This window comes from Apaloderma vittatum, unplaced genomic scaffold (assembly GCF_000703405.1).
Source record: "Apaloderma vittatum isolate BGI_N311 unplaced genomic scaffold, ASM70340v1 scaffold8088, whole genome shotgun sequence".
Lineage (NCBI taxonomy): Eukaryota > Metazoa > Chordata > Aves > Trogoniformes > Trogonidae > Apaloderma > Apaloderma vittatum.
The window spans coordinates 1951-13767 of NW_009732403.1; the positions used below are offsets into that span (position 1 = coordinate 1951).

General features: G+C 45.6%; 1 protein-coding gene across 1 annotated transcript in view; it reads right to left on the bottom strand.

Moving 5' to 3' along the window:
- Positions 1 to 338: 338 nt before the first annotated feature.
- The window catches only part of LOC104278514 (cadherin EGF LAG seven-pass G-type receptor 1-like), a gene marked incomplete at its 5' end in the record, with an annotated part of 98541 nt that continues 87062 nt past the window's right edge, over positions 339 to 11817 (bottom strand). The window contains 10 exon segments of the mRNA XM_009875516.1: positions 339 to 381; positions 2305 to 2569; positions 2865 to 3107; positions 4006 to 4173; positions 4996 to 5099; positions 5659 to 5753; positions 6060 to 6185; positions 8061 to 8187; positions 9411 to 9490; positions 10804 to 10916. Of these exon segments, the coding sequence (XP_009873818.1) occupies positions 339 to 381; positions 2305 to 2569; positions 2865 to 3107; positions 4006 to 4173; positions 4996 to 5099; positions 5659 to 5753; positions 6060 to 6185; positions 8061 to 8187; positions 9411 to 9490; positions 10804 to 10916 (1364 nt within the window).

An 11817-nucleotide genomic window follows, 5' to 3' on the forward strand; every position in this document is an offset into this window, starting at 1 on the left:
ACACGCTTTTCCTTGGTACTCCCCAGTAATAACCAACCCCTGCAGCACTGTCTGCACCGCGGGTAGGTGTCCGTCCCTCGCAGTGCATCTCTGTGGCCATTTCCATGTGTTTTGGCACGGGTTCGTGCTGTGCAGAGGGCACTACACGGCAGCCTTAGCGCGGGTGCGTCCTGGCACCGTGTCTCCGCCGCGAGCACTCAGGAGTTTGCCACCATCACGGGAAACCATGCGGAGATCGATGCCCACCTTGTCCTCCTTGCGACATGGCCACTCCGATGAAGTCTGGGGCGGGCAGGCGGCGACCCCGTGGCGAGGAGTCCGTAAAGGCGCAGCAGCGATCACAGTTTCCTGATGGTTCAAATTGAAGTTTCGTTACTGCCTCTGTTAGCGAGAAGAAGTAATCATGCAGGCTTAGGGTTAAACAGGCACAGGCAAACAAACAACTGCCCCCAGACAAACCTTATCCTTTTTTTACTACGGGCTCATGGTCTGTGAAGTTACCAAGTCTCACCCATCCAGCGTTTGCAAGGAGGATTCTGCCCTGGAGGGGAAGACCAGCTGGGAGGAACAGTTGCAGACAGTACACAGGAGATGCACTCTTTAGAGGAAGCTCTACGGACGGCTTGTATTTGGCTAATGCTTAAGTGAGGATGAAAAGTTCACACACAAATCTGACAAGCTGTCAGAAACCTGGTATTTCAGATTCATGCGATCTGCCACCCAGCAGCAGAGTTTTTGCATTATGCAAAAGTTGCAGAGATGAAACAGTTGCTCAGTTAAAGTTATTCTCCAGTAATGACTGCAGTACCTGGTAGCAAGCAAGTAGTTATTGCTTGTTAAAGACATCTCTGTTTCCTGGCTAACCAGGATGTATCTCATTGGCCACTTCCCAGCAACTCGAAGATGCACTTTTATAGTGAGCTGGGAATGGTCTGTGCACCCAGACAACATGGGCAACATGGTGGGACAATGTCAAATTTAAAGACTGGTAAGAAATTTTCTCTCACTTTGGAGAAAGAATGAGACTACTATTTGTGTTAATAAAAAATGAGACTACATGTGTAAAATGTTTGCACAGACCTTACACGTCTGCTGTCCTCGTTTTAAATGTAAGAATCATGATGAGTAACGAGGTTTCTGAGAATATCCTGTGGCTGAGAACTTGCTCAGCCTTTTGTTAACATTGGATTTAGCTTACAATGGCAAATACACACACTGATCGCCATGCAGCGGGTAGGAATCACACACCTGTTAATTTAGGGTCAGTAGCTTGACCTGTCACCTCTGTGGCCTTTGAAACTCCTGCCCCAGCAATGGTTTCCCTCTGCCCAGCAGGACACCCGCTGAATGTTCCCCTCCCAGCCCAACGCCCTTGCCCACCAAAACACCATGCTTCCTCAGGGATCCTCTTCACTGGGGTCTTGCCCCGGACCTGTTCTCCTCCATGCTGGCTGACAGACATCCACAACAATGCTTGCTGGTCTTAGTGGACATGCATCAAGAAATGCTGCTACACATTTACGCTGTACTTCTCCTCCCTCAGTCCCTGGTACAGGCCACATTCACTGCACCCCAATTTCACAGGTCCCTAATGGGCTCAAACACTCTCCCAGCTGTGAAAGGGGAGGGTAGGTGAAAAACGGATGAAAAACCAAATGCTCCTGTGGTCCAGCCCAGGTGAAGGTGAGGGTTTGGAGACACAGAAGCAGGAGCAGGAGGTAGCCCCAAGCAGAGCACCCCCGAGGGCATACATGTTTCTCAGGACTACAGGTGGGCATTGCTAAGCCATCCCAGATGCCTGGAAGTGTGAGGAAGTGGAAAAAGATCATCCTTGTTCTGGTGATGTGTGTAGCCAAGAATGGCTGGGGAAGGTGATGATCTTGGCAGCTCACTAGGCAGGGAAGGGATAGATAATTCGTGTGGCTGAGGGAGTCCAGTTCACTGTGATCAGGGGCACCACGCCAAGAGCAGCAGGTCCTGCAGCAAGGTGACGAGGCAGAAATAGGTTGCTCTAGTTCACAGCACGCCAGTGACACATCAGGTTGCCAATTCAGAGCCTGCCAGGGTGACCAGTGACAGGTGTCTGTCATGGCAACTTGCCGGTGATACCTAGTTTGGCCTTTTCACCAGTGAAACACCACGGCTTGGTGACATGGTACGACAAGCCTTCAGGGCACTCAGCGGTGAAGGACTGGTCCAGTTACCAGGTGAAATCTTTGCTTGTGTGGGAGTTTGGGGCTAGAAAGCGGAGGGAGAGACCAGAGCCATGGGAGGTCTGTCAAGGCACCCCGATGTGGCACTTACTCTGAGTCTGAGGTGTCAGCATGTCCTGTTCCCACGTGGACGTTCATGGCCATGCCATTGAGCTGGTCTCGAGACTGCTCCCTCCGAACATTTTTTACTGTCACCCCTGAGTCTGAGGGAGAGCGGACCCCATCATTTGTCCCCAAGGAAGCAGTCCTGGATGAGATTGTGGTCTGATTGTAATCCGACAGCTTTTCCCGCAGTCGATTCTTCACATTCTTATCCACCAGTGGGGGAGGGTAGGTGACTTTATTTTTTAAGATGCCTGTTACAGAAAAGAGGGAACAATGAGGATTTTGAAACACATCAGTAATTCCCTTACACATCCGAGAAGTGACATTTTGTATTTCTTAATCAGTCTTCTGGTTTGTAATTTTATTTCAAAATCGAAAGATTAGTCTTTGGTTACTACCTACTAGCTTCCCATTGCATATCTGGTAACCCAGGCTGGAGTCATTTGGAAAGTGTGTTTCCTTCATACAGCTACCATATGAATTAATTAATGCTCATTAACCCCGCAGTCTCCCAGTCCAGCTGTGAGGCTAGGTTGGCTGCACTACCTTTCCTCTGCTCCGGCTGCTGGTTATTCTGGTGGGACAGAGGTCTGTTCTCCTTCTGCTGCCCTTCGTTCTCCTTGTCCTGCGGCGCTTCGTTGCTGTGGTTCATCTGGTTTTCCCTGTGAAGCTCTACGTTGACTTTGGTTTCAACTTTGAGTTTCTGTTTCCCGCCGGGGTCCTCGCCATCGCTGGCCGTGACACACTCTGTGGGCCAATAGGGTTTCACATGATTGGGAAGGCTATCAACTGCAACGCAAAAAAACACTCGCTCGAAAACTACTTTTGATATGTTTTCTCAGCTGCTGCCCATCCAGTCCTGCTCTCTGTGGCTGGGGAGGAGTTGCGCGTTGAACCAGAGCAATCCATCACATTATCCTTGCTGGACTGCACAGCCCTTGGGGCACAGCGATCCCCACAAAACACACCTGGTAGGGTGGCAAGGTGTCCAAACCCTTCCCAGAGCAAGGTCGCTGGCTCCATTATGGATAAGCATGACCTCTCAGCTCTCCAGGGATGGTGATCCCACCAGCTCCTTGGGGAGGGTGGTTTCTGAAGGGTGAGGGCACCCAGAATGCCTTGTGCTGTGCCTATGCAGAGGACCAGCACACAGCCTGGATGTTACTCACTCATCTTTAGGACAAGATGAGTTACACCTAGAAATGCCTGCACCCTGCCACACAGTACTGACATTAATGGCCAATGATCTCCAACTCTTCAGGGCCACCTTCACCCCTTAATCCACACACTTGAATCACCCATAAGTCAGGTGTTTCTTCCGCCACCCTCAAAACAATCAGCTTTTTTGTCCTTCTTCCTTCATATGAGACTTTGCTGGATGGGTAGCACCATTTCCAAGTGCTGTGGGGACCTGCCTGCAAAGCCCACTCCCTGCTTGAGCACCTTAAGCTGCAGATTTCCTTAAGCATCCTTTTACCTGTGCTCAGTCACCCCTGTGAACAAGCCTTTGGAAGGAAGAAAGGTCTCTAAGCTGGAGACAACAAGGTTCTCTGTAGAAGCAAGGCACAGTGGTAGGAACGCCGTCTCAGCTTTGTGTTAGTCTGGCAAATCTGTCCCATCTACTCTAAAGCTATTTTATAGCCTTATAGGGAATAAACCCATTGCTCTTCCCCCACAGCAGGAGTACCTTTGGGCGTGCTGTGGAGAGGGCCACGTTCATTATTTTTGGAAGCAGATGTATTCCATTTCTTCTCTGTCTCAAGCCCGTCTTCCTCGCTGTCTGATGAGTGGGAAGAGGCATAAGAGCTGCTGTGTTCATCAAGGGAAAGTTCGCTGTCGGAGTCTGAATCGTGCTCTACAAATAAGGAAAGGGGAAACACAGCAATGAGACCTTGGGCAGCAGTTGAACAAATCTATCTGACAAATGCACAAGGAGAAAGAAAGCTTGTTTGGGCTTAGGCCATACCAGGGATGAGCTCTTACGTCTCTGTAAGTGTACGCAACATTAATTCACAAGGACTGTGGCATCCATCTAAGTAATTATGGGAAGTACAACTGCTCAGCTCAGATAGTGGCCAGGACTTTTTATGTGCATGGGAGGTACAGAACAGACACTTTTTTTCCCTACTCAAAATGCCGAGAAGTAACTCTGTAGGATCCTCAATCAACACAACACACAGGCTAACCACGTACCTAAAAATATCAAGAATCTGCAAATGCACTTAAAAAACTTAAATGCTGCTACATGGTGGTAAACTTTAATGTCAAGATGTGAATGAAAGGAAATCAGACAAGAGACACTTCTCAATTTCTTGTAAAAAATGCATAGCAGCAAAGGAGGATATTGCCTCAAGGTCTCAAGCGTTAAAAGATTTCCAATTAAAAATCAAGAGCAACAGCACATAATTTGTGAGAAAGAAAGGGGATGCCAGAAACTGTCAACAGCTGTGACAGCTGTCAAGACTAAAACTGAACCATCACAAGAAGCAGATACATATTTCCATTCCAGGATTCCCTAGTAAGGCAGCCATCGCGTAGCTCATTATGCCAAGAGCACAACAAGAATGAGACACGCCAAGTGAGACTAACTATTTTCCCTTTTACAGAAGCCTTTGAAAAAAGTGCTGGGAGTGAAAAGGTGCACAACTGTGTCAAAGCATTTAGAAATAACTCTTACCATTGGATTTTGATGGATTCCTATGAAAAATGGAGGAATCTGCTTCAGTCTGACCAGCCCTTGCTTGACTTGAGGATCCACTGAGCTTATGAGCAGCCTCGTCCCTTTGGGAGTAAAAACAGAGAACAACTTTCTTGGTTGTCAAAGGACAACTTCACTGTTCTTAACAACAAAGCAGACGTGCAGAGGAGATTCTTCCAGTCAGATGCAGACAACTGCAGCGGGTGCCAGCCAGCCTGTGCGTGGCTGTCAGTGCAGTCACTTTCACAGCAAGACAGAGGTTACCCTAATGCAGCTGTGTGCCTTTGGCTGCATGAACCACCCTCTGAAGAGGCCTGAAGTTAAGCCAAATTGCGCTCCTCGAGACATGTCTGAATTTTAACAGCAAGCAGCATGGCCCCTGAAGTTAACATAACAGCCATGTTAACCACTGCGCTGTTGGAACACCCCACTGAAGAAGCATGCAAAAGGAAAGGCACAAAAGAAAATGGCAGTCACATAAACCAGAACTGCAAAGACATCAACAAAGTAGCATGTGAACCACAACACTTCTGTTTTTCACAAGAGCAATGAAAAAGGGAAGGCAAGCACCTGAAAGCCATGCACCTGCCACCTGATTACCTGAGAATATAAGCAAGGTAGCTATTGTGGCTCTTGGCTGACCTGACGGTGCTTTCTAGGGAGACAGTGGATTCTCCAATAGTGGTGCGATACATATTTGGCTCTTCTATATATGTGTTGTTACAGTTCAGGGATCGCTGAAGGGAAAAAAAAAGACACAAAGCAATAGTGAATGATCCTACCAAAAGCCCATGTTACCCACCAACGTATTAAGTTTCGAAGGAACCAAGTGTTTCTTGATGCTGAGGAAAAGAATTCTTTCCTCTCAAAAGTTTTAATTAAAACATTAATCACAAGTTTTAAGAGGCCATCAGTAATCTTTGTATAAGTCACTGAAAGCAATCAGACAATCCATTTAATTCCAGATAAGCCACCTATAAGTTTATTTTAGGTGACTTCTACCAGTAAGAGGATGTTTTTTCCCCAGTGTTTTTTTTCCTTACAGTTAATAATGTAGCTCTTGTTGCAGTGGAATCATCTGGAAGAGGTTTCTTCCCAGTTAAAGTGTTCTTCAAGTGCTTCCTGACTTCTTTGTTAAATACGCAGTGGAAGAAGAAAATGAACAGCCCCTGGATCAATTCAGAGAGAGGAAGAATGAATGTAAATGTCTCATTACTACTAAACTGCAAATATAGATGTTAGAGAACAGCTGTTTTGAAATAACCCCTGAATTCTAGTTCATAGTCCATGATTTCAAAAGCACTATTTTCTGTCTTTGAAATGTCATTGACTGATCTCCTAGCACTTCTTCATAATTTGCTTCCAAGTTCAAATGCACATGGAAGGTCTGGGACAATACACACAAGCTCCCCCAGGACTTACAGAGCGGAGTTTGTGGTAGGTGCCAGCTTCCTTCATCGTTTGGGCAGAAACTTTCTTCTCAAAATAGCCAGTGGGGACCTTAATGTCCCACTGGATGACATTGCAGGGAGTTTCAGGGTTGTACCTGCCCTACGACTTTAGAGCTTTTATACCAACAACGAGATAAAATCTGTAGCAGCACAATAAAAATATCACAGTTTTTAGCAAAAACTTCTGAAATGGTGAATTTCTATGGTAGGTGTCCTTACTACTGTTGCTAAGAGAACTTTAGAAGGCCTTGTGAGATGTGAAGGGGTATGGGGGGCAGAGAAGTCCCACCTTTTGCCCCATACATTGCTTGGTTTGATAACACCTCCCAGCGGGAAAATCACTAAAATCCCAGGGCTGGGCAGCTGTTGGCTGCCAGGAATACACATGAACAGCTTTTGCTGGAGGAAGGGGGCATGCACATGTGTACCTTCAGATGCATTTTTTTCTGAGGGAATTCAAGCAGCTGCCAAATTGTTATCAATTTTGGTTGGAGATATAGTATGCAGAAGCCAATCACTCATGAAGTTGCAGCTGTACCAACATCACAAGAAGCCTGCACTTCATGATTTCAGCCAAAGCAAATGACTTAGGCTAACTTTAAACTTCAAGCTCACTTTCTAAACATTCAATCAAGTGTGATCTCAGCTAGCATTAGCACCTCGGGATTATTCATTAATAAAATTCACATATATCTTTAAAAACACGAGTTCAAAGAAGGCAATGATGTGAAACGCCACATACCACTAGGCAAGTTTGGAGAATTCCAGCTGCTGACTTTCCTCCCTCTTATCAGGTTTATATTTAATTTAATTTTATTTTAGGCTTGTGGAAGCCTGGTTTTACAGCCTGCGGAGGTGTATGTAGTTCAGAGTACAACAGCTGCAGTGGCTCCAGGCTGGCCTATCTATTGTGCTTCCAGGGCACGGACAGTCATCTCCAGAGGAGACTCATCAGATTTCTTTTTCTCTTTGGCTGTAATTGGGACCAATATGAAGCTTCACAATTACTTCTGTGCCAGGTCTCCTCTTGATGTCCCTTCCAACTCCTAACATTCTGTGATTCTGTGAAATAGCTATTTTATGCATCTTTAATCAATGAGTGTGTGCAAGAGGACAGGCAATCCAGTAAAACTCTAAGGCAATGAGTTGTATTTGGAAATAATTATTTGACACATTTCCTTAAACAGTAACTTAATTTGTGAAAGCCGTGAGCTTGGAGCCATCCACTCTGTGTGAAATAAAACAATCCCGTTTGCCGTAGCAATAGAATAACTGTTAACAATGAGCACACAGAAGATAGTAACAAAGATTTTGTCTCAAGAAAGACAGAGGTATAATTATCTACTGTTATTTATCTGTCACAGATTACAATAGTAGAGCACTTAACTTTAGAATGACTAAAAGCAAGAGATGCAATTACTTAAAGTTACGGTTTTGGTGAAAAGAGCCCTCTCTTTGCGAAAAGAGAGCAAAACCTGTACTTGGCATCTCTGTTCTTCTTAAGTTATCTCATGTTTAGCAGGTTTCTGGAGGGCTGCGTTGCAGCAGCGTGCTCACCAAGGTCTGCTACGGACAAGGCACCGTCCGCCTTACCTGCAGGCAGCTGAAAATGGCAAAGAGATAGTGAAATGTCATGACATCGCTGTTCACCGCCATCAGCCCCAGCAGCCACGTGGCACTGATGAGAAGCAAGAGCAGGAATTCCGTTCGCAGCACAGAGCTGTAAAGCAAACACAGACAGGTGTCTGAGGCACCACAGGCTACAAGAGAACAGCTAGACCTCTCCACACGGGCGGTGCCACGTCCCTCAACAATTCGGCAGCTGGAAAGGCCCTTTGGGAAAGGTAGGGCAGCGTTCACCAGCTCCCAGTTGCCAGCTCTCTCACTGCACTGCTCAATGACTTTGCACTTCCAGGTAAAAAGTGATTTATTTTCATGTTCGTTTCCCAGATTTTCTTCAAGCAAACCAGGCTGTTTGCCAAGCCCGTGCTGCTCAGCCTTATTGACTCTGAGGAAGAGGTCTGGGCTGTAAACAGCCACGTCCATCTTATTTCTCTTTGTCAAGTTCACTCTCACATTCCTTCTTGACATTACAAGCCCACGGTTTTGGATCAAGGGCACTCAGGGGAGCATTTGTTTGCTTAAAAACCTTATTTCCACAGACACTTTCAATAGAACAGTTGCAATTCTAGTGGCAAAATTTTGTATTATGAGTAAACTAGCTGCCATTAAGTAGGGAGCTCCATTTGTATAAGGAATTTTAAAAAAGAAACTGAAAAAAAATTACCCAACAGCCAGGGCTGAATAAATAGCTAGAAAAAGCCTTTTGAAATCTCACATAGCTACTTGTTTGAAAAAAAAAAAGAGGGGGAGGGCTGTCTTGTCACTAGCTAATTACGTTGCAGTTCACAGGTAGATTCTGAGCTTTGGGCAAAACAGACATTAATGGGAACAATCTGCCACAGCAGCTGGGGAAGGCAGCAGGTTGCAGCTTGCGAGGCTTTCTGCTCATCCCACCAGGAGTGGGATGGGGGAGACTGGCCCCCAGCATAGGAACCTCAACCAATCTCTACCATGACGTGACTGGTAACCCAGGCATTTGTGAGGGGAGACCTTTCTGAGCCACGGATGAGCATGGGGAGACCCAGAACTACATTTGCCTGGGCATGCCACGGCCAGAGGTGAAGTGACAGTGTATGTCGACAAATGTGGAAGGACTGTAATGATACTGTTTGGAGACCAGACCTTTACCTCTCCCCTCCCTTCTCCTGCCTAGACTTGGTGATGGTGCAGAGCACCATGGTGGAGCTTCCCTCCAAGGGAACCTCAGGAGTAGGTGCTGGTGAAGCAGCTCCAATCACCTCTATCAATGCTGACTGTCTCCAAATGCCTTTTTTATTTCCCGCTCCAACACTTTCTACAGGTTTTTGAACCCAAACTTACACGACTCCAGTTTTTTCAAATGAACGCTGCCTCCGTCTGCACGATGCTTTCATTGCTAGTACAAAGATCACAGTGTTTATCTGAAAGAGAAATTGAAAAAACAGCATTGATTCTTTCTGTATATTTGTGAGAGCTTGGTTTTCAGTGAAAATGCAATTTTTATCCTAAAATAGTTTGTGCTGCCAAGAATACTCTGCCTTCCATCTACACATCTCTAAGTTCCAAGATTCATCTCATTTCCAGCCAACATAGTTAAGAACATCCTGGGACTTGATCTGGATGAAACTCAGTAGGATAGCCCTGCGCAAAGAGGATTAAGTAAAAGGCAAAAACTCGAGAACGGCTGTCTTTGCCCAGCCCAGAGTCCAGTCAGCCCAGCATCTTGTTTCAGCTGGGCCAAACCAGAATGTAAGAATACAGCAACAGAGCAAGCACATAGTGATAATTCCTGTGAGTACTCCCCCAGCCTCCACCAATTTCCACAGCTGGGAGGTACTAGGTGGGGTGGGGTGTTTGTACTTAAACGCACGTAGTGAATCTCACTGCTGAGAATGTGTCTGCTCATTCACTGTCTGAAACAAGGCAGAGCGTTACCAGTGCCACCGTCCCATTTCTGGGAGTTTCTAACTTAACCCACTGTGGAGAAACGATGTAGCTCGTCCTGTTTGTTCTGAACCTGCCACCTCCTGCTACTGCTTGTACTGGAAAATACACCCAACGGTTGGCTCCACAGTCATCTTCTGCAGACTCTCATGCTATTACAGGCTTCTCCCGCCCCCATTCTCTGTAGCTTTCTCTTCTCTAGGCTGAAGACTCCTAGTTCAATTAGTTGGTCCTCCAGTGGCAGTTGTCCCGTGCCTCTGACGACTCATGACCCAAATCTACACTGCTTCCAGGTTTACTTGTATACCAAAACTGCCCTCAAGACAGAGTGACACCATGAATACTTATCTTCTGGTGCTCTGTTACTGAGGGAAGCTTTAAGGCAGAAGTTAAACACCAGTCCTTTCTTTTAAATTCCTGAAATTTAAATTATTTAATATTTCTTTAAGACTTCTGGATGAAGTGACTGTAATAGCTCATTTTGTTGATTTATTTAGTAAGCTCACCGACCTTTCAAACATGGAACAAAGCAAATGGGAAGAATTAAATAGGTTTGTGGTCATACAGTCATTGCTTCACAAGCAATGTTCAAACTGGCAAGCAGCCCCTTGATTGCCATGAGCTTAGCTCAGGCCTTATCTGTTTAAGCAAAAGAGACAAGCTTGAGCACATCACCTTCAAATGTAAAGAATACAGATACTTTGCATTACGACTACTGCTTGACAAAACATAAAAGAAAAGGCAGCAGTAAGAAAAAGATGGCTCTGGATGCCAACTCCACCATACTTACAACTACAACAATTACAATGGGCCCAGCGAAACTCCAGATAAGGGTGTCGTGAACGGACAACCAGCAGAAGTCAGGGTTCCCATAGCCTTGTGGATCCAGACCAACGGCAAGCCCTGGGTCACAAAATAGAGAGAAAGCACATCAGAAAGGTGCTGCCTAGATTTTCTATACAACCAGGCATGCTTTCAAATCACTGACAAAACAAATGGTAATGGAAAAAGGTGTTCAACAAGACAGCTTGGGAAGTAAAAATCAAGGCAAATATTTAAATAAAACTTTTGTAAATCAAAACCTGTATGCTGGTCACTCTATATCAAATGATACCATGAGTTTTGCCTACCAGAACAAAGCTCAGCTGCACAAAAATGACAATAAATTCAAGTTCCAAGTAAATTCTGTTTCAGCAGAGTTTTATAGTCAAACTCACACAATGTGATGAAGCCTTGAGGGTGAGTGACATGCTGAGGAATTTCAATAAGCCTATGCAGCAGAATGACATGAATCATAACCGAGGAGATGTCTATACTACAAAAAAAAAAAGTGCATTAACTGCCGTGAGCTTGCTGTCACTAAAATAACACCAGAGACAAAGGAACTTGGGAACTCACGGCAGTTAACTGCTTGAGCTCAGGCGGGATTCATTTTCAGCTGCCACTCCAGGTACCTCACCTCCCTTTCAGCACTGTTTGAAATGCAATTTGCTAATGCCCCTGAGGCAACTGAGTTAAGAACACATCTTTTACTGTTTTATTTTTCAAAGCCTGGACAATTCCAAGGGAGTCTCTGAGTCCAACCTCTACTTGTTGATTTACAGTGCCGCCTGATCTGATGACTTGCACCTCGCCCATACAGTGACAGACTGAGATTGCTGCCCTTGACCTGTCAAACCACAAACCATAGAATCGTTTATGTTGGAAAAGACCTTTAAGATCACCAAGTCCAACCGTAAACCTAACACCGCCAAGTCCACCACTAAACCATGTCCCAGGCACCACATCTACATGTCTTTTAAAT